The sequence below is a fragment of the Plecotus auritus genome (genome assembly GCF_963455305.1).
Source record: "Plecotus auritus genome assembly, chromosome: 5".
Classification (NCBI taxonomy): Eukaryota; Metazoa; Chordata; class Mammalia; order Chiroptera; family Vespertilionidae; genus Plecotus; species Plecotus auritus.
In genome coordinates this window covers 30,387,289-30,411,154 of record NC_137776.1, presented here as the reverse complement: position 1 = coordinate 30,411,154, position 23,866 = coordinate 30,387,289, and the positions used below count along the sequence as shown (strand labels likewise).

At 38.0% G+C, this 23,866-nt stretch overlaps 1 protein-coding gene across 8 annotated transcripts in view; it reads left to right on the top strand.

Moving 5' to 3' along the window:
- Window positions 1-23,866, top strand: part of SPHKAP (SPHK1 interactor, AKAP domain containing) — a 105,045-nt gene that overhangs the window by 10,639 nt on the left and 70,540 nt on the right. For 5 of the 8 annotated variants that reach the window (XR_013960730.1, XM_080670996.1, XM_080670994.1 and 2 more), the window contains exons 2-3: window positions 7,646-7,724; window positions 14,179-14,284. Coding sequence is in view for 7 of the 8 variants with exons in the window: in XM_080670996.1 (XP_080527122.1) it covers window positions 7,646-7,724; window positions 14,179-14,284 (185 nt within the window). In the remaining variant the exon portion in view is untranslated. The remainder of the gene's footprint in view (window positions 1-7,645; window positions 7,725-14,178; window positions 14,285-23,866) is intronic. The other 3 variants (XM_080670995.1, XM_080670993.1, XM_080670992.1) reach the window with 1 other exon arrangement.

Here is a 23,866-nt window from a genome sequence, read left to right as displayed (position 1 = left end):
ATTCCCAGTTACAATCACCTCAGTTTTGATTCTTCTGGTATTTTTCTTGTTTTTCTGGTGGACCCCATGTTCACTCTGTAAAATTGGCAATAAAATTCAGTCTTTGAACTCTGACCTTTCATACTCCCTGTGACATACCTTAAACTTGCTTTTGATTCTTCCCACTCCTGGCTATTTTACTCACCCCCGGAATGGAGCTGGAAGTGGTTAGCCTCTTGGTCCTATTATAAAGGCTAAAATAACACAAACTATGCTGAAAAAGGAAGAAGTAAAATACAATCACAATTATCTTGAATATTTTATTTTCACAGAGCCCTCTCAGGCCTGAACAAGAGGAAAGTAGGTGAAGAATGCAGTTATGGACAATTTGGACAATAAATAGGAAATTGTTTGATTGGATGATCAACAGTGAACATAGGCACTGATTAAGTTCACTAGATAATTGCTGGATTTCCCTGTTGCCTTGTTTTATTGCACATTCATGGAAGGTACAAATCTGTGAGTGTGATCTCCATACTGCTGTATAATTCTTGACTTTTTGCAAGAGCATCAGTCACAATTAGCTTCACTAAACTGGGTGGCTGTTGTACCCTGGCATTTCCACATCAGTCTTGTATATTTTGCAACAGGCTAATAACTATGGCTTAATAAGAAGCAACACTATTTAAAACTTGGTTCCTCATTACTCTTGGTGACTTTCCTTTCCTTTTAAGCATTGGTCGGCAAACTCATTAGTCAACAGAGCCAAACATCAACAGTACAAGGATTGAAATTTCTTTTGAGAGCTGAAAACCGACTTCTGCGCATGGGCCACGAAGTTTCAATCGCACTGTACGTGCGTGCCCGCACGTGGTATTTTGTGGAAGAGCCACACTCAAGGGGCCAAAGAGCCGCACGTGGCTCACGAGCCGCAGTTTGCCAACCACTGCTTTTAAGGATCACAGTTATTCAACCAAGACAAAACAACTGCTGATCTTGTGTGGCCATCTAAGTAGTTTCATGGACATGGTGATTGTCAGGGGGTGGGGGAAGTGGAGGAGGGTATAGGGAAATAAATGGTGATGGAAGGATGGAAGGAGACTTCATTTGGGGCGATGAACATACAATACAGTGTTCAGATGATGGGTTGTGGAATTGTGCACCTGAAACCTGTATAATTCTGTTAGCTAGTGTCACCTCAATAAATTCAATAAAAAGGAAAATAAAATAATTAATAAAATATTAATAATTATTTCATCCTAAATGTTTCTTTCCAAGGCTCTCTAATGAAGGCTTCCCTAGCAATTGGGAAACAGTATGACTCACCCAAATTTCAGTGGTCTCTGTAGGTCAATCCTGCCCTCAGTTATACTGCTCCCTAGCTTTCTTCCACTGCCTTCTCCCCAAAATAATACCTTCTTTACCCCAATCTTAATAGGCCAAAGTAATAGAAGCACCTGCAATGAGGCAAATAGACTCACAATTCCTCTGAAAGCAATCTCCATAAAAACAAACAGAAAAAGAATGGCAGGTGTCCCATTGTTAGTTATCCAGCTGTCTCATTCTATTCTCATCAAGTTCTGCTCTCACTGAGATTGTGAATGCAGATCCTTTAATATTCACATATATCTTCAACCTTTCAGATCATTTGGAAATTTTCTTCCCATAATATTCAATACACAACTCCTTTGGAACATTTACTTTACTTTGGGTGCTGTGTTAACAGTTCTTTGTAGTGAAAAAAAAATCCAAAGGTATGTAATTGGAAGACTTAGGTATAAGATCATATCCTTTGACTTTGGCAAAATTATTTAACTACTTGTCTATTAATGTTTCCTCATCATTTGTAAGCAGAAAAATACTAGGCAACCTATGTGAAAATTTTTATTTTACACGAGTAGCATTCAAATGTTATTTTGCTTAATCTCTTACATGTTTTGCTTGTAAATGTGGCTTTTCTTGTTTCTTCCAAAACATCATGAACTCCATGAAGGTGAAGATTTTATCTGCTTTGTTCACTGCAGTATCTTGAGCACTTCACACAATGCTTGGTGCTCAGTAGCTATTTACTGAAAGAATGGAAAAAGGAATGTACAAAGAGATTCCTACTTTGTTTATCATTGCTTAAAAAGGATTATGGCCTTTCTGCTTTTTCTGCTTGCAAAGTGGCTGATGAAACTGCGAACAATTATTAGAAAGAAATTCTATTTTAATTGAGCATTTCAGGAGAAATTAAATGCTTGTGTGTTTGTGGAAGATCTTGCCTTAGAAAGAGGTAAATCTGAATCAGTAACCAGAAGTTCTGGCATCTATACTAATAAAAGGGTAATATGCTAATTAGACCGGTCGACTGGACATCTTCTGGACATCTGACTTCCTTCCAGACCAAGTCACAGTGGTCGGGGCCAAGGCAGAGGCAGTTAGGGGTGATTAGGCTGGCAGGGGAGCAAGCAGTTAGGGGGTGATCAGGCTGGCAGGGGAGGCCGGTTAGGGACGATCAGGCCAGCAGCCAGAGGCAGTTAGGGGTGATCAGGCAGGCAGGCAGGCGAGAGGTTAGGACCAGCAGTCCCAGATTGTGAAAGGGATGTCCGACGGCCCTGCGGGATCGAGCCTAAACCAGCAGTCGGACATCCCCCGAGGGGTCCCAGATTGGAGAGGGTGCAGGGCGGGCTGAGGGACACTGCCTCCCCACTCCTCCCCGCCCCCTGCGTGCATGAATTTCGTGCACCAGGACTCTAGTATATAATAAGCATAACTATTTACTGATATTAGTCCTTGCACATATAATTTTCACTGGAGGGATAAGTTTCATTTTACCCTGGGGGAGAAGAATCAGGCCAGTCAAGCAATCCTACATTATTATGTCAGGAATACTGACATAAATAAAGCTTCTTCAGGATTTTTCTCTGTAGTGTTATCACAATCCTGATGTAGCTCCATCTGAGATGCACACGTCAGCTTCTTTGGGAAATCATAATGTAGATACTACAAAAGTTTGTCTAAAAGATAGTAATCATCTCAAAGTAGGTCTTGAGGTGGGGGAAAGAGTCTTGTTCTCTTCATTGGCATAGCTTAATTTTAATCTGTCACGAGGGAAGACATGACTAAGTGTGGTGATCTTCTATGTAGGACACAGTCAGTTCTGTTCTGCCCAGAAACAGGCTAGTAAACTGATTCCTGCTGAGCTCCCTCCCTGAGCTGCAGTTAATGGCTCCTCAACCTACAGGCTTTGCTTTCCTCTCTTTGCCTGTTCCACATAGAAGTTCTAGGCCTGTTTGCGACTTTAGTTTGTAATGAATATTAAACTTGCAGGATGTCTCTCAGAAATGTTTACAGCACTCTTGAACACTTTAGAAATAAGGGAATGACTGTAAAGCACTGAGCTGCCTGGCAGGCTCTTTACATAATCTCTCTAGGTGGATTTGCTCACTCTCTGCTCTCAGTTCACTTTTCTCAGTGACATCTAATGAGGCAACAGCATAAACCTGCTGTGCCAATGGCTGTGTTGTCCTAATAATGATGAAACACATTCATTTGCTCAGCCTCAGTAAAATTCCGTGCTCTGCTTCCCCTAGAAAGAATGAAATGTGATTTCCAAGAACAAGTCAAGGTTTCTTAAATTTTGGCTACTTGGGAATCTATGGAATTATAAAATTATATATATGTGTATATATATATACATATATATATATTCATATTTATTTCATGGTATTTTTAGTGAGCAACATTTTTGGTTGCTATGATTTATATGGGGCATAATACTCATGCTCTAATTAATAATAATTGCATATAGATTATAGCTATTTAATCATTTGTGTTCCGATTGCTTTTTTCTCTCATCATCTACCTTTAGAATGCAAAGAATTCTTACCCTATCAAATTTTAACTCATAAATAGCTCCTGCTGAGTGAGTGAAAAGAGTATTCATAGTTAACCTTCCAAAAGAGATTCAAGACCCAGCTCTAGGCCTTGGTTTCATCTTCTGAAATCAAATAGATTGAGTAAAGGTAGCTTTAAGGAAAAAATAAGAAAATGATGTCAGTGAAAAATCAAAAATTGAAATTAATTTGGATGAAAAATACAATTGAACTCTTTGATAATGCCTAATAGTACATTGGAAAGGAACTAGTGGTTAAGAATATAACATGCACAAAAAGAAAGAATGCTACTATATCATTTTGAAAAATGTTTTGTCAGGTGGACTAAGTAATGACCCTTGCAAAGGGATAATTGGCTTAAAAATAACTTATCTGTAAATTGTGTAAAAATATAATTTAGTCAGTAATATCAATTATTTCAATTTTTGAAGTTCTGCCCAAATGAAAACTTTATTATTTTTAACTAAAATTTCCCTCTCAAATATAAAAGCTTAGAGGAATACCACAAAATCTCTCTTAACATTCTTTGCACATTGATAATGATTTACAGATTGGCTCATGTACTTCTTTTCATGAAGTGGAAAAATGCAGATATATATTTCTTTTGCAAGCTCAATGTATTTAAGCATTACAGTTAGGGCCTAAGATGATGATCTACATTTTGTCTGGATTTTTATTAATTCATTTACTTTTTTTTAGTTGAGTGAACTCGTGAGAGGAGGAATGGATGTTTGATTCTTTGCTCCATTTTTGCATCTCATTCTAAAACCTGATCGTCTTTAAGTGGCTATTTTAAAACTGAACTCAAGTGAAGAGTCATAAAAAAAATTGATCATTCTACCTGCCTTAGATATTGGATTGTGCTGTTCAACTTCCATTAGGGTAAAATGCTTTATGGGGAAGCAATTTAGATCTGGCAAGGAGGCAACATGCATTCTATCTCAATTCTGTATTGGAGTCGCTTACCTAAGCTTCTTCTGCAAATGAAATCTATAAACACAATGACAATTATTATAACACAAAAAATATAAGGTTAGTAAGATTATCAATAAATTCACATATTATGTTTTCTCTTCCTGGATAGTTTGATAGGAATAAATGTCCCCTAAAGTATGCCTGTTTCCATGAAAGAGATTGTGTAATATATATCAAGACTATATTTTCTAAACTAAAAACAGGACACCTATTCTACAAAGTTGCTTTTTTAAAGTACAGTCCAGTAAAAGATTTTAAATCAGGTCCATCTTGAAAAATATAGGCTACATGGTCAGTTTAGCAATACACTAACCTTCATAAAATAAGAAGACAGTTTTATTTAACTTTAGGGGTGACATATAATAATTATTATTATCATTGTTTTGGCTATAGCTTGCTGCTATGGAATGAAAGGTGTGAGTAACTAAGTATCTTTAGGTCACCTAATTATGTACTTCCTTCTCCCTGTTACTGTTTCCAATTCTTTATGAAAAGCTCTTTGGGAGATAGGTCAGTCCTACCTTGTCTGATCTTCTCCTCTGCTCACCAACATTAGATCTTCCTTGTCCTACCCACATTTCTTTCAACTTTGAAACCACTGGTACTATTTCCTCCCTTTGTGCATCTTTCCTACACTTTCAGATAACCTATAAAAGCCTTTGAGTTTTAATTCCAGTCATATAACAAAGTCATTCATTAGTCCTCTTGCTGAAGATAACCTAAATTGCAAGAAAACATTTTAAAATTTACTAAAAGAACTAAACAGTTGATAATAAAATAAGGAATTATTACCTAAATATCAACAGGCCATCAAAGGTAAATAGAAAATCTTAGAAGCATTCAGAAAAAAAAGATATATATATATATATATCTGTATATATATATATTACCATTATAAATTAACAATTAGATTGGCAGCTGACTTCACAAAAGCAAAAATGGGATTCCAAAGATAATGAAGTGATATCTTCAATGCATGAAGGAAAACAATTGCCAGTTTAGAATTCTATGCTCAGTGAAAATATCTCCCAAGAATAAAGATATTTTCTTACAAACAAAAACTGGAGTATCACTTCTTGCTAAAGAAAATCATAAAATATTGACTTCAGGCAGAAGGAAGTAAAGAAGAAAGGAAGTTTTATCTATTTAGTAAATCTAAGCAAACATTTACTTTATAAAACAATATTAGTGATGCCCTATGATTGTTCAAGATTATTAGTACAAGACAACAATACAAGTTGAAAGGAGTTAGTTGGATGTTAAGTGTTCGAAGAGTTTTGTATGGACCAGTAGGAGGATAAATATGTTGATTAATTTTAGGATGTGTTAAGGTAAATATAGATATTCTATTTTCTGGGATAACTACTAAAGGAATTGGGGGGAAAAAAGGGTAATTTCTAAACTACTCAAAAATTGACAAAAATCAGTTTATCTAAATGGGACAAGAAACCCAAACTCTCAGCATTTGCAGTTTATTTGATTGTGTACACATAAAATTCAAAGAATCTGCAAATAAATTATTAGAATTAATAACTGAGTTTAGCATGTCAGCTATCAATCAAAGCACACACATAAACTATATTTCTTTATATAAGCCAAAAATAAAAAGTGAATTTTAAAAAAATCATTTACATGTTATCAAAAAATATGAATTTTCTAGGACTAAATTTAAAGAAAGTATGCAAGACCTGTCCCAAAAAATTTATAGCCCCAAGTGAAGGATAAAGATTGGAAATTTTTAAAAAAATATATTTTATTGATATTTTACAAAGAGGAAGGGAGAGGGATAGAGAGCTAGAAACATTGATGAGAGAGAAACGTCGATCAGCTGCCTCCTGCACACCTCCCACTGGGGATGTGCCCGCAACCCAGGTACACGCCCTTGACCGGAATCAAACCCGGGACCCTTCAGTCCGCAGGCCGACGCTCTATCAACTGAGCCAAACTGGTTTCGGCAAAGATTGGAAATTTTATGTGACCACAGGTGGTTGCTCTTTCTCACCTGGTTCTTTGCCCCATGCATTTACACCAGGTACCTCCTATGATATCTCTGATGTCTAGCTCCTCTCTGGCATCTTCATCCACACAGTAAAATTTTCTTGAATTCTAATGAGGGACCAGTAACTACCAACAATGGGCATACAAAGAAAACTTTCCTGTCTCCTTGCTTACTTTCTACTATAGATATTGATATTATTGTTTATTTTTCATAGTTACAGTAGCTTTGAAATTGATTTGAGGTAATATACTATTGACTTGCATTGAAAAAAAGACTAGAACATGCCTAAGGTAAGTATTGCATAGAACCTGAATTATGGGGCATTTAGAGAAATTGAAATAAATGTCCATAAAAATCTGTTGTCCTGCTCTACTCCTCATATTAATTTTAATATTAAATATATTAAGCTTGAGAAGCACAAAGTGTGCTCTTTATTTGTTGATACCCATGAACCAGGTTGGAAGGGTCTACAATTATTATCTACAAGATGTAAATTACCTTTGATGCATCAAAGATGTGAAGCTCATCTAAGACAAAAATCCAGCCTATTACCCATGGAAGATGCTATCTGAAAATATGCATGCAATCTTTGAACCCTTATCAGAGATTTTTTTTAATTGTTACAACCTTATTATCTAGCTACTATTGTTCTTTTTAAAGGCAGGCCTGCTGTGAGTGTATCTTTCTCTTTGAATGATACTAAAACTTCTGTTTCTTTTTTTCCCCACCCCTCTCCTCTCTTCCTCTCCTGCTTCCTCTCCACATCTGCTGGTGTTTGTAACTCCTTTATTATGGGTGTGGCCCTCTCCATCAGCCATGTGGGTAGTTGAGCCAAACTCACCCACCTGCCTCTCTGCTGCCTTGCCCACCAGGAACCACTCCCAGGAATCCAGGTTGGTTGTAGGGTTTGGGATGCAGGGGATTAATACATCCAAGTCCTGACCAGGGCCTCCTTTTTTATTCTGGCATACCATGAGCCCCCTGGGTACTCAATCCTCAAATTTTTTACCCTGCTTTTGCAGGCTTCTGGTTTACGGTATCACTTCCACCAGAATGCAAACTCTGCTGTGCACCTTAGCTATTTTTGCCATCAAATTTTACTCTTCCTGTGTCCCATCCCTTCTGGTCCTGCTATCTTCTAGTTTAAAAGACCATAAGCCATTAATAGGGAATTCAGTATGAAGCTCAGACAGAACTTCTTAGTTAGGCAGAGCTAGCCTCATCCCTGAAATCACAAATGGAGGATGCTTTTCTATTTCTTTCATGAAGGCCTAGGCCTGGCAGTGCTTCTGGTGACGCTTCTCAATGACTCAAGTCCCCTCTTCTCACAGAGGAGTAACCATCCAAGCTGGTGCCGCAGCCAGATTCCCTCCCTGCTAACCCGCACCATTTGTGGGCATTGCTCTTCTCGGAGCCCCACACAGTTCTTTAGGAGTCGGCACGTGACAAAAGCAGGTGGTACTTTGTGAAGACAGCACGTCCCCGGGGAAAGGGCACAGACTTCGGTCAGGTGCAGTTAGGCTTGGACCCCATGTTAAGGCACTTAGTTAACACATATTTAAAATGTCAGGGATAGCTGTTATTTGGAGGTCGCATAATCAAATATTTTCCAGGCCAGCACTTGGACTAAAAATGAGTGTAACAGACTCACAAAGATGTTGAATTTAAAGGGGCCTTAAGTTCACCAATTACTACCCAGAATAGCCTGATTTACAATTTTTTTAGGAGAAAAAAAACCTCAGATGTCATTGTCATGGAAGCAAAGAATTAGAAGGAATGTTAGAGGTTACAGTGGAAAATAACATGGTATAGCATTGAGACGTATGTCAAATCTCAGATCTATTATCTACCAGGGATATAACTTTGGACTCCGTATTAACCTCTAATCCTTGATTTCTCATCTATAAAAAAGAGTATAGTTAAGTGACTATGCAAAATACTTTATAGAGTTCTAGACACCTGCTATGCATTAAATCGTGCTCATTTTTGTTAGAAGTACTATAAAGAAGATTGTATAACAGAGTGAAACACTTCCCTAGGTATTTTGGTGAAAGAACAGAAACCGTTGGAAGCTGAGGTAATTACTGGAACATATTCTGTACTAAAGCCTAGATGCAGCAGAATGCAGGGACATAATGAGTTTTAACCATCCAAACAAATATACACCTAAAACTTTTTAAAAATTAAGTAAAGCACCTTAGGGATAAATAATTCAATAGTAAGCATCTAACGGCCTTCATGGATAAACATATATTATGCAACATGAACTTAGCAACAGTGATGTATATATTTTTCCCTTACAGTAAAATAATATATTTGCATCTACACATTTATAGAACGTAAGTCTTAAAAAATTTCCCATAGCCCTTATTAAGAAAAGGAAACAAAATTTAAAAGCTAAGCTAGCATGTTCTCTTACTTGATCCTCTTTTCTGAACAAGGAGTTTTAGTTTCAAAATTATTTCCTGAGGTCTTGGTGAAGACTGAGACTATGAAATAGCTTTTAAATGTCCAAAGACAATAAAATTGATAGTAAATGATTAAATGCATGAAAGCATTACTTGCCATCACCTCTTTACTCAGAGGTATATAGATTCACAAAGCATAGCATCTGAAGTACAGAAGGTTGTTCATATTATATATTTACTTTACATATATTACATATTACTTTGTTGGTAATAGCATTGTTCTATAGTACAACTCTTTTCTTATGTTTCACTAGACATATCTGATATATCTGGTAGTTGCCTGAAAGAAAAAGTCTCCACTGAACAGTAATCAATATAATTTTTTAGGATAAAAGATTTCAGTACATTACTAGTAAGTGCTGAAAAGAGGAAATTACCTGCCATTGGTGTTTACTAATTATGTCCCAAATGAAATAACAATGTTATAATCATGTCATTTTTTTAACAATAAAAATTGAATTAGAGTGTAATTCACTTGAGGCCAATCTATCTGCTAAGAGTGAGCTAGTTTGTGGTTAATAATGAATGACCTTTTATACTCTCTTTATTGTCATTTAATAATGCCTCACAAAAACTACACAAACTTAGGTCTTTAACAACATTTCACTGATTGGAGAGCAAAAATAATAGTGAAGATGCCAACAACCTTTTCTTAAAAAGAAATACCCTTCATTTTTAGATAACATATCATAGTTTCTGTTGCATTGTTACAAGGTCCTTGCTTTGAAAAATTATGGTGAGAACAGAGGTAGCAAGGGATTTTTAAAATTGCCCTTATTTTGGAAAATGAAAGGTTGGCCACCTTATTATGTTATTGTTGTTGTTGCTATTTTACTAATCCAAGAGATTTTTTTAAAAGCTTGAAAATTGCAATCTACAATTATTCAGCTGCCTTTAAATGTTGAAACAATGCATATAACAATGGTTTCTAAATATCTTCAAGGTTTGGATAGTTGTTCCTTGGAAAAGTTTACTAAAATTCTATAGAATTAATGAGGACTTTATTGGTCTTTCAGCCACAAATGAACTGATGACATATTTAATTTGAATAGATGACATGATAAGAAAATCATGATATGATGTCTCAAAGCTAGCAAAGAAATATATAAGTATAGAAGTAAAAAAAAAAAAAAGAGTAAACTTCTTACTTCTTATCTAGGAGATAAAACTAGAGAAGGAACAGAAGAGTATAAAAGAAAACTTTCCCACCATTCATTTGTTAAAAATGTAAGACAGATTTTATTTGAGCTACTGCAGTAGGGGAGAGAGATGTCAGTGTAGAACTGAGCTCTACTTCAAATACAACAAGGAGAAAATGGGGATTTCTAGCCAGTGGGCAGAGTGAAGGGGTTAGTGAATGGAAAATTTGTAAGAGAAAATATCAAGGATAGGGCAATACTTGCTAAATGGCCTAACAGGATTCTTGAAAAGGCTGACCCAGGACTTAGATATCAAGGGAAAACTTGATCAGATAGCAAGGGTGGGCAGATTCCTGCTAAACTGACTTAGCAGGTCAAGATTTGTTTAAAAGAAGGCTCAGAGTGGCCAAACTAAAGTTAGGAGGGAGTCTATTCCAATAGGTTGGTCAGAATCTGAACATAAGAAAAACTAACACATCATGTGATTTTAAAAACAAGTCACATTTTGAAAGACTGGCCTAAACCAATGTGTTTTCTTTTGTTTTGTTTGTTTGTTGTCATGTAACAAGTTAATCTTTTTGGCTGAGGATAAAATAAGAACATTCACTTTAGCAAACTTTTACTTTGAATCAAGCAAAGCTGTATTTTAAAATCCTCTAAATTCTTCTTGGAGTGTATCATTAAATTAATTTTAACCAGAACAACTTAATTCCTTACTCAAGATCTCTTCTGATAGATGTGAATTTTTTCCCCCAGTATTGAGATGAAAGGTTTTAGAAGAAAGCTCAAGAATAAATATCCTTAATAGGACTGAGACAATCCAACCAATGGCAATTACTACAGTTTGCTAAAAGCATTTTTTAAGAGGGGAAGAAGGTAAGGGCACTTGCAAATCTTATTTTTAAAAATGTGTTAAAATCATTAAACTTCACACTATGTTTACTTGATATGTTAGAAGCAAACAACAGCAGCAGATCCCTTTTCATTAGAACTATCCAGGGAAATTCTCTAAATTATCTCTTTAGATGTGGCTTATCTCACCATCTGTTACTGCTGCAGAAAAGTTTAGCATTGAATTCAAGCACCCTTTTGTGCATAATCCTTTGAAGCCAACCAGGATGCTCAGAAAAATAAGAGCAAACAACACTAATAAATACTTATTGAGCATCCATCACTAGCTAGTGCTATTTTAGGTGGTAGAGGGTCCCCTCTCTTTCACTACTGATAGCCTAAAAGAATGGAGAAATATTACAAAATTATATGCCATTTTGGCAAATGCTACAGCAAGGCATGGGTCTTGTATGTGCCATTGTAATATACAAGAAAAGTGGCGGTCTCACTTCTTGGGATGAAGTGAGGGTGGAAATACGGGCATGGAGATGTGAGGATGTGAGTGTGTGCATGAAGCAATGGAGAAAGGTGGTAGAGGAGGAGCAGCCTCCTTGACAGGGGGAGGGAAGGAGGAAGGTGCGAGAGGTGATACAAGTGGATAGAGGAGAAATTATCCAGGAGAAAGGAGGGGGATTGGGAAGGGTATTCCTAAAAGAAGGAACAGCAAGTGCAAAGCCTCAAGGGCAAATGAGAATGTGTATTTAATTTAGTACGTCAGAAAAGTGCTTCTTAAGCTTTAATGGGTCTATGAGTGACCTGAGTTTAATGTCAAAATGCAGATTCTGATTCAGTAGTACCAGGGAGGGACTTGAGTTCCTGGGTGGCCAACAAGCTCCCAAGCGATGTCAATCCTCCTGGTTCACAGACCAAACTTTGAGTTACAACATATAGAGAACTCAATTTCCAGGCACTGGATGACTACAGCATAAGCCCTTGTCATTACTGATGGTCACACTGCAAGGATCATTAATGATTGCAGCACAGTGGCCACTTAACGCCTTACTCAGAAATGGCATTTCCTTTTATTTCCTTTTTTAATTCTTTATTGTTGAAAGTATTACATATGTACCCTGTTTCTCCCATTGACCCCTCCCAGCCTGCCCCTACCCCCAAGCACAGGAGAACTGACATTTTCTGTAAGAGAGCATGCCTCTCTTCCCATATTTCTAAAGTCAGTATTTCAAATTCTGCTTTTTGTATCTTTTTTCCCCACATTGATCTCCTTCTTTATTGAAACCCATTTAGCAGTTTCAGCAAGAAACTGCTCTGAAAGGATGTGCTTAATAAATATTGTCAACACTTGTCAAAACCAAAGGAAAATATCCCAGGGAAGAGCTTGCAGCCTTACGCATTAGGAGCAAGTTATGAGGCTGTATGGTGTCTTGACAGCAGCTCTTTTCATGTCAATTTGAACTAATTTTAATGAATCCCCAAGTTTCATGTTGCTGCCATCTCTGCCTCATCCTGTAACAGCCAATGTTCTGCTTCTCTAGAGACTAAGGAGAGCGTCTTTGCAAATACTCTAAAAATTCCATCTTCATCCCAAAGGCTTGGGAACAGACTGGGCTGTGTTGTAAAGTCACCTACTGGAAATTGACACCCATGGTCTACAGATGGTTTGGGATATCAGGCATCATTGAATTGATTTATAATGTGTTTCTGGAGACTAGAAGATGGTTTCACTTTGAATTTTGGTGCAATGGAGTTGAATCACATTTGTTATCAAGTAGCAGACTGATTTTAGTCCCATTGTGTGACTCTACTGCCTCATTTAATTCTCACAATATACAAATATGTTTTAAAAATTATTTTATGAATGCTATACAGACTTAGCTTTAGAACAAATGGAATGAGCCCTGAAGCCAACCAAGACTTTCAAATTCCCTTCCTTACCTTCATTCCAACCAGGATCTTACAATCTTCTTATAGACAGAAGGACTTTCATACCAAGGTATATGTGGGTAGTAGACTTACCCTTCCTAGCACCTGCCTAGCTCAGCATTTCTAAAACATTTTTACATATAACAATTAATGTAGCACCTTGTCCACTTGAAGTCATATACAATGTGCTTTGTGGGAAGACATTTTCCATGTGTGATCTTTTCATTTTCTCTATGTTTCTATTACTTTTGAAAGTTCATGCTCTTTTCATGGTATCAGCCTTCCTTCTGATTATATATGTTCCCCTCATTTAAAAAAATATAATGAGTAAAGACAGAAAGACATTATTGTTTTAACACTTGCTTAGAAAAGAGGTTAACAAAACAGAAATAGACCAATAGATGCAGAGAACAGACAGATGGTTGCCAGAGAGGAGAGGGTTTAGGGTGTGAGTGAAAAAGATTAAGGGATAAAGAAGTAAAAATTGTAAGATACAAAATAGTCATGGGAAATATAGTCATTAATAGTCAGTAATAACTGTATGGTGCCAGGTAGGTACTGAAAATATTAGGCGAAGCACTGTGAAGTGTATGATTGTCTGACCACTCCGCTATACACCTGAAACTAATATAAAATAATACTGAATGTCAACTGAAATTGAAAAATAAATTTAAAAGAATAAAATTAAGTAAAATTGTTAGAAAGATATTAACAGAGTCAGAAAGTAGGCAGATGCATTGCATTCACCTAACCACTGGGCTGCAGTTTCATATTCACAATGGCATAGCTCACAGTGTCTCCCAATTACAAAAGTGAAGCCAACATAGAAATGTCAGCAGGAGGATTTGCAGCGGGCAGCCAATCACCAATCTGAAATGATTTTTTATAAACTCTATTATGCTTCTTCCTTTCTGAATACGAAGAGGGCTCACTGGAATGTGTTCTCTTTTGTGTTTTGGCACAAACAGCAACTCGGAGTCACCACTGATGTGTGAGGTTCCAGCAGCCCAGCAGGGCGGGGCCAGCGGCACCTCAGGAAGCAGCCTGGGGAGCTCCATCACGGCCTGTAAGAAGGTAACCTTGTCCAACACCACCTTCTACTTCCCGATTGAACTTGAACACTAGTTTAGTTTGACTTTTCAAGCACTTTTTCTGAAGCAGAAACAACAAAACAAACGACAGAATACCCCACAATTGGTTTGCAATAATCCCTAGTGACATTAAAAAATGTAATTCTTGGAAATGATCAGAAAACTCAAGCAGTTCAGAAAGATGTGACTTGAAAATTATAAGCGTCCAGGGCCATGGCACCTCAATTCCAACCTCCTCTTAGTCCCTCTTCCCACATGTAGCCAAGGGGACCAGCTCTTGGATCTCCATTCAGAAAAGTCTTCACAGGCTTTGAATGGCACACCTTATATTAGACACCTAAGTCGGAATCTAAGAAAAATGCATGGCTCTTCTCCTTTTGATATTTTCTTAAAGAGAAAAGGGTGTGCTTGGCTTATTTATTAGGAGAAATAAAATTGCATGTCTTAGACTATAGACTTTTGCAACAGTGAATGGACTGTTATGAGAGAATTATGCTAAGTGAAATAAGAGAATTATGCTAAGTGAAATAAGCCAGTCAGAGAAAGACAAGTACTATATGATTTCACTTATATGCGGAATCTAATGAACAAAATGAACAAAATAGAAACAGATTCATAGATACAAAGAACAGACTGAGGCTGTCAGAGGGGAAGGGGCTGAGGGGCTCTGTAAAAAAATGAAGGGATTAAGCAAAAAAACACAAACTTGTAGACACAGACAACAGTAAGGTGATTACCAAAGTGAAAGGTGGGTAGGAAAGGTAGAAGAGGGTAAAGGGGTGGTAAATGGTGATGGAAGGAGACTTGACTTTGAGTGGTGAACACACCATACAATATACAGATGAAGTATTATAGAATTATACACTTGAAACCTAAATAATTTTGTTAACCAATGTCACCCCAATAAATTTAATAAAAATTTAAAAAACATCTGCTAAACAAATCTTGCAGAGACATTTGCAAAAAGTTGTCATTTAAACAACATAAAATCATTTACTTTAACAACTTTATCTTTCCAGCCAATTCAACTTAAGGCCCAGAAACTTAATTTCAGATTCAGTTAAAAAAAAAAAAAAGAGAGAGAGAGTCATTTACTTATTTAAAAATCAGGTCTGGGAACTCTTGGAAGAACTGCTTGGGGCTGGATGTCTACTTAAAAAATTAAAACCAAAACTCGATCATTTATTCTAAAGGACTTCATCAGTATATGTAATTGACTTGAGAGAGAGAGAGAGAGAGAGAGAGGGAGAGAGAGAAACACTGATTTGTTGTTCCACATATTTATGCATTCATTGGTTGATTCTTGCCTGTGCCCTGACAGGATCAAACCTGCAACCCTGGCATATCAGGACAACACTCTTAACCAACTGAACTACCAGTCAAGGCCAGTACATACATATTTTATACTTACAATATATTTACAAATATATCTACAAATAAGAAAAGTTTTAAATATACTCTCACACTTTCCACAATTATTTCTAGAACAACCAGTAGTAAGTTGAACCATGTGAAATTACCTTTTTTACAGGTCAGACTGATGAAATGTTTGACAATTTCATATGGTTCAACCTAAATACAGTCAAAATTCTGTAAGATCGTGGACAGAGATGCAATGCTAGATCACAAATCCCACTATTGAAGCATTTAGAGTGAGTTTTGGAGATCATACTGGCTTCTCATGTGAAAAGTCAAACAAAATTCAAAACTCAAAAGATAATTATGTAAAATAACTATCTCACAATAAGTCAAGATAGTATAAATTAAGCGAAAAACTAGTATTATGGGCATTAAAAGCTAAGAACATAGGCAGACCCTTGGTCTGCAATAGATAGCAACCTTAAGCAGGAAAGTAAACCTTAGTTTGGACTTTGGAGTATGATTAAGATTTGAATGAGTGAAAAGAATACCCAACCAAATGTAGGAAGGGCTGCTACAAACTAATGCAGAAGAACTCAACACTTTTGTGTAATGGTAATACACATTTTTCATAGTGCATTTCTTTCATTTCAAATATCCTCTTAGGCTTATATAATAATTGCATTTAAAGACAGTTTAGCCCGGTTGGTGTGGCTCAATGGTTGAGCCTTGACCTCTGAACCAGGAAGTCATGGTTTGATTCCAGGTCAGGGCATATACCCAGGTAGCAAGCTCAATCCCCAGTGTGGGATGTGCAGGAGGCAGCTGATCAATGATTCTCTCTCATCATGGATATTTCTATCTCTCTCTCCATTTCCCTTCCTCTCTGAAATCGATAAAAATATATTTAAAAAATAAAGACAGTTTAGTAGACATATATGCCATTCATCATACACCACGTGGGTTCTAATAGTTTTACTTCTTTTGGAAACAGTAGCTCTACAATATTTTCTTCTTTGTATCTAGAACATAGACTCTCAATAAAAAAAGATATGGACCATTGAACGATTCATTATCCTTATTTTATTACTGCAAGCTGATTTAAATGATCATGGGTCAATTCTTAAAATCTTGTAAATCACAGATAATGGGACTAGGAAAGTGAGGATCTATATGTTCATATGCATATATAATTATGCTCTGTACAAAAGAGGCAAAAGGAACAATGACAGCTGTATCTTAGAAGTAGCAAAGCTATCTAGCTGAATCACCACTCTTCACAGTCAATCACCTTTAATAAGAGTAACATGGATATTGAAATCCATTGGTAATTCCCCAAACTCATTTCATGCAATAGCTTCATCTTCTTTCCCATCAAATCTTCTTATCTGAACTGACATGTTACTAATTTAACTGGTGGAAGAAATAAAAGAAGGGTCCAGAAGATAATACATTAGTCAAAATTATCAGCCTTTGAAAAATTACAAATTGACTTCATATTTTTCATTTGCTTCCTGATGAATTGTTAAGGCTTTCAGGAATCCTACCCAGATGCAACTGCTTCAGCTTCTCTTTGCTGTTGGAGAAATGTGGTCACTGGAATTCATAGCTATGAAAAAGCTTTGGCATCTGGAGAGAGACATTGGTAGACTTATTTGAAGGAGGAACTCATTAATACATATTTTTGTCAGTGATGGACTGCCTTTCCCCAGAGTTAAAGTGACCACACCACTCCTTCACAATTTAATATTGTCTTGGAGTTTTGTTAATAGACCCCTTTTTTGCTCTCAGTAGTTCTGCTATGCACAATAAGTTATATAGTTATCCAAGCTCTAGCCTCAGAATTATCTTTTCTTTACCACCTCTCCTTTTTCTAATATTAGGAAAGTTATCAGATAAATTCACACTGAAGTGTTAGTGCTTGTATGGCTTAGTATAGCTTTGACAGGTAAAATCTTAACTACTATTACTGATGAACTAGTACCATTGCCTCCCTTAACTGACATTGATAACTGAGCCTATTGAACTTGGACGTGACTTCAGCATTCTACCCATCACGAAGCTCCAAGCAGACACCGTCAATCTATCCAAGTTGGACTGTAAGTTAACCTCTATGTCACTCTAATTTAATGAGCATGAAACCCATGAAGAAATTTTAATATATGAAATATGATTCTCCAAAGTAATGCATTTAAAATTATAGAATTTCAAAATAGTACAGGAAAAATGGAAGAGAAAGAGTTGCTAGTGGACAGTGAACACTAGAGCCTTCCATAATATTCCTTGAATTGTATCTCACACAAATATTGCCTGGTGTTCCCCCTTCTCATGGGACCAGTCCTTCTTGTAAGACAATACAGCCACCACTGTTAAACTGAATCACAGGGATTTTCCTTTAAATGAGCTAAGTGATTATAAATGCTGTCCTTTTACATATGTTAAACACTAAGTGAAAGATCTTCGTATATCCTTAAAATAAATAAAAATCTATTATCTTTAGTGTGGCATTTGGACATGTATAACAAACTTGAACTTGGAATTTAAAGACCTGACTTAGATTCCAGCTTTTTCTTCTTACTGTGTGATCTTAGGCCAGTGACATAACTTCTCTGATTCAGATGTCTTAGGGTTGGTGTGATGTTGAAGGTTTGTGTGTAAGTCCTTGGCATACATAGTTGATACTCAAAAATTTTAGTTGATTCCAAATAAATGATCTTTACACAGACAAATTTTATTGCGATAGAATTTTAAAACTGATTTTAAAAGTAATCTGAACACAACCTGCAGTGTGCCCTCATTGTTGAATATCCATTAAATTTTCCTCCACATTGAACGCATTTTAGTCAATGTCATATCTCACAATAGCTGGACAGTTTCAATCCATGTTTTATTTCATGATCTAAAGACCTGCTATTTGAGATACAGTAGAACCAAGTTTCTGAATAGGACTTATTCAAGGAAAGAATTGTTGGAGAAAATCAACACCCAAATATCTTCTTTTTATGTGATGTTAATGAAATCCACCTTAAACTTGTTCTTATCAAAGGCAGCAGACTGAAAACACTTCAATTTCCCAGAGGCAGAGTTTGATCTTTATATGACTTCTGATCAGCTCTTTGAAGTCTCAAGAGCATTCTCTGCCATGACCAGCCTCCTTTAAACTGACTTAAATTTGCTGTCGATATTGGCACAGATACATCTAAAGAATGACAGAATGGATGCCCCTGAATGCTTCCTTTTATTCTGTAAAATACACTTTCATCTAAGCCCATATATTTTTGATGACATGTAATTAATTAAAGCAATTCATTGATGTGTTCGGGCATGGGCATACAAATTGGGAGGCTCTTGCACAGTTTGAGCCGTATCTCTAAAGACATTTTTATTAGTCAGAATTATATTGCTCTTGACCCAAAGCCTCAAATTTCAGGAAGCACATGATGAAAAGGAGTTATAATATTCTGTATCTGTAGAAGCTGTTTCCTTAAAGGAAGGAAGAACTTAAAAAAGTATAAAATTGAAAACAAAATCAGCATAATTGAGTGTATTTACCTTTTTATGGAAGGAAGACTCTAGGCTTTTCCCCTTGGAGTATAAAACACGCCCAGCTCTGTAAACAATCTCTTCTGACCAAGCAACCTGGCAATGGTCTTCAAGCCCAGCTTCGAATACCCTATTCAAATTTTGTCAAATGGCTGGGTGTCCTGCGTTATTGCCATTCTGCAGGAATAATCAAAGGCACTGAAGAAACAGGGAGATTTTTAAGAAAAGAAAGAGAATTGTCTTAGTAAAAGTGATACTTTAAAAGAGTGAATCCAGTAGATCAAAAGCTGACTTCTTTGAGCAAAGGAAGACTGAAACCTTGCATCTCAGGAGAGTCATCCTTGGTGTAGATGGGGGAGTGGGGAAAGGAGAGATGAGACCTGTATACAGACAGTGGGAGGAGAAACAAACTCTGCTGAGATGCATGTGGGAGTCAAGATCAGCAGGACTGTATGGCAATGAGAGTTAAACAGAAGAATGAAATCTGACTATTTAGGCCAGGATATCCATGAGTGGTGGTGCCCTTGAGGTCATTGAAAAGAGAGCTTGGGAGAGAAGCTACAGAAAGAAATCCATGGGTTCAGATTCAGCCCAGTTGCATCTAAAGAGCCAGCCACAAGTTGCCTCTAGAGGCAATTTCCCTGACTGTTTAAGGACACTCCTGTAGGCCCTGAAACACATTGACATCTACGAGCCATGGTTGCACTGAGGCCACATGCAGATAGTAAGGCTCTAGAGGGGACTAATTTCCTCTGCCTTCAGCAAAAACAGATGGATATGCTGCATGTCCTCTCCTGCCTTTCGAGCAGCCTGGTCCGTGACACACAGAGGTGGGGCTGTGCATGCAAGTTCATTCTTTGGAAAATGTAAATTCAGAAGTTCTTTGCAGGAACCTTTGTTTAAAACTATCAATTATGGCTTATTCTTCAGTTTGACTAGGGTCCACTTTCTTACTCCAAAGTCAGTATATTCAAGGACTTCTATTCAGGACGTTGCTCCACCTCCCTTTGCCGCCAACAATTGCTATACAGTGTTTAAGAATCCAACATCCTTATTCTGTTCTCTACCACTCCGCTTCTTGAGTGCCCTTTTGGCTGTGTGTAAAGAACTCCTGGAAGAATCTTGCTGTGTCTTTTCTTTTCTTTCTTTTTAATCAAAAAGTGGGACTCTGAGAACCCAAAATAGCTCAGAACATGCTGTGGAATTGAGAATTATGTTGTACTGTTAGAATTGGGCAAGTGATCTTTCTTTCTGAATTCTTGTCATTACCTCTGACCTTTATGTTATACTAGTGGCCCAGTGCACAAAATTTGTGCACATTAAAAGGGAATTAGAGGAAATATTTTAATATTGCTATTCACCCTTTCTCTATAATAGAAGTGTCAGAGATGAAAGAAAATTAGTAAAATGTATATGAAAATCTCCCTCCTGTCAGAGTCTGGGCATGCCGCGGGACCTAGAGTCAAGTCCCTGCCCACCACCTGCACGCGCTTTGAAAACACAGGAGACCCAGACCTGGCTGGCCCCACCCCCATTGGGTGAGACCCAGACCCAACCGGCCCCACCCCCGTCAAGCCCTTCCAGGTGGGGGGGGCACAGCCGCAGATCACCTAGCCTAGCACCGGGTGTGAGGGCGCAGTCTCAGGTACCCCATCAAGCCCTGCCAAGGCAAGGGGCGCAGCCTGAGGTCCCCCATCAAACCCTGCTGGGCAGGGGACGCAGCCTGAGGTCCCATGGCCCAGCACTGGGGCTTTGGGCATGGCCTGAGGTCTCCCAGCCTGGTGCTGGGGCTGGGGGTCATGGCATGAGGTCTCCCAGCCCGGCATCAGGGTGGGAGTGTGGCTTGAGGTCTCCTGTCAAGCCCCGTGGGGTGGGTGGGCGTAGCCTGAGTCCCTCGCCCAGGCCAAGCACCATGCAGCCTCAGGTCCCTGCTGTTTGGTCGTGACGTTACGGCATCCCGGCTAATTTGCATATTCCTCTGTTATATGGATAGATACTAACTACCTCTAATCACAAATGGAAGGGGTCTGACATTTTTTAAATATCTAATTTGGCATTCAACATTTTTCTTCCTGTCTGCAGTATTTAAAAAAAGACTTGCCATCTTTGCTTCCTAACACAAGCCTAAAGGCACTTTCTCTTTCTTCTCAGTCCCCCATCCAAGAAACCCTCTCAGCTTTGTAGCCTGAGTAGACTCTATGCTTCCCCTGGTCTTAATAGCACTCTCCTTTCCTGTATCCTGCCAAGCTTGTCCTTCTGATTAAAATGCTCAGTTTTCAGTTCTGCCTGTGTCAGAGGGGGAAGGACGTGGCCCAGATCAATTTGAACAGTCTTCTAACGGGGCGTTCTGGCTCATGAGCCCCTCATCTGTGAGACCACATTTCCTAGGCTTATTTCTGTGTTTTGGGATTGACACCCCTGAAAGGCCTCTGCAAGGATTCATACTCTCCAGGATGGAGAGCATCCAAGAAGCAGGTGTGTCTCTTAACAAATTCTGTGTCCATTTGCATACAACTTGAAACCTGAAAAGTAGCTGTTTCCAGTAGCTTCTTCCAAAGAAGAGAAAAAAATCTGAGAAATGAGAATTGTCACTTGCTTATCTTTGTCAAAGGCCAAAGGCATGCACTAACACTCAGGTGATCCATGAACATTCAACCTAGTGTCCCTTTGTCCAATGGCAAATTCTGCATGACCTCCACTTTGCATGTCTGCACAAAAGCATCCCAAATCAATGGCAGGGATGTGCATTATATATTTTCCTACATGCATAATTTTATCTTACATTTTGCTTCTCCTAACATTAGAAATCACATCCTCCTCACATATCAACATGTCAGCATTATACTGATTCTAAATAGCAATTAATCAACTGTTCTCTATTTATATGTCTAATTTGATTTTGTTTAAATGATTGCTGACCGCTCATTAATTAAACTATATTTGCATTTCCTGAGTATATCTGTTTTTGTAACTCTTGCATTTTGTGCTTGAGACACAAACTCTGTTATCACTTTTATGTGGAAAAAGCTCTGATCAACTTTCAAAGCATTCTCCAGCCAGCTGGCGTCTGCATAATATGGCAGAAACAAACAAGCATGGTTTGAAACTTCTGAATTGTCCTCTGTGACAATTTTTGTGACTGCTTTGAAATACAATGTTGTTTTCAAGATACAAATATTCATGTGGCCCATGAAAAGCCAGCACCTGTCTGAAATTATCATTAAAACTGCCTGGTTCACTTTTTGCCACATTAGGATGCACTGTGGCCCTGGTTAACATTTGAAGTCTCTTAAGTTATATGCATGGGGATATTAATTTCAAAGAGAGGTGACCTTATTAGTAAACTAGTGCATTATAGCAGAAGGCATGAGCAGGGAAATAATTGGAGATGAAACCTAGAAAACACCTAAACTGGGCAGCGAACAATACCCTAAACATTGGAGCTTAATAAATATTCAAAAAATGATTAACAGGAGGGAGTGTTATGCCCAGATTTCGTGATTCCCAAAGACCACGAGGGAGCCGAGTCCGATGCAAAAGCAAAGAGCCTTTTAATCGAGCTAGCTCGAGCTCAGTCCCACACACACACCCACCGGCGCAGTGGTGAGGTGGAGGGAGAGAGAGAGAGTCAGCCCCCAAATGCGCTGATTTATAGGGGGCCTGGGAGAGGTAGGAGGGGTGAGGTAGTGTGGCCTCCGCTGATTGGTCAGGATCAGGTTGCACATGGGGGCAGGGCACAGCTTACTTTCCTCTTGCATTTCTGTTGGCTAATTCAAAAGTGTGGGTTGGGTTCTTGGAGAGGTTCTAGGGCGGGAACCTGACTCCACGAGGTGGAAGACATGGAACAAAAGGAACATGGAGTCTCCCTGCCCTTTCAGGAGCAGAATTAAGATCTGTCTTGAAGGCTAGGCCATAGTTTGGTAAATATCCCATAACATTGTGGGCTTGCTGACAGCAAATATTGTCTTTCTTCCTTGTTTCCCAGGGCTGAGCCTAGTGTCTAATGGGACTAGAAGGTAAAGCATTCATGTTTATTGAGTCAATTAATCAATTTAGGTTAAAATCCAGAAAGAATATCATAACAGCAGTAACCGTATTTATAATAATAACTGCTTTTTGTTAACACCTCAAATAATCATATCCTTTTATTATTTCTAATGTCAATTAAAAATCTCTCCTTGTGAGGGGTAACACCACCCTCATTTTGTCAATGGGGAAACTGAGTCACAAAAAAGTTAAGTGGCTTGCCTGAGGCTGCACAGTTAATGAAAAAAAGGAACTTAAACTAGATTTGTCTTCACAACTTAGGTACTTAGCCCTTACTCTGGTTTCAGTGAGCAAGGTGGATCTGGAGGATTTGGGGTGAGAGAAATAGAGAAGAGAGATGGTTACAATGTGAATTGTTTGGTCCCTGTGGGTGTCCAGGCTTCCCTACCCACCCTTCCCAAGTATTGCCCCCATCCCTTTTCTTCTCCAGGGCACCATGGTGAGTTTCCTCATATTACCTACCATAATTTGTAACAAAATGTGTTTCAATGCTCCTTTATCTGTTGTTTGGCTCCCTTGCAGACTTGAAGTTCTGTAAACATGGAGATCAGTTCTGAATTAGTCTATTGTGTTACCTGGAAACTCGCCCATAAGATGCACTCAAATGTTAAGTGAA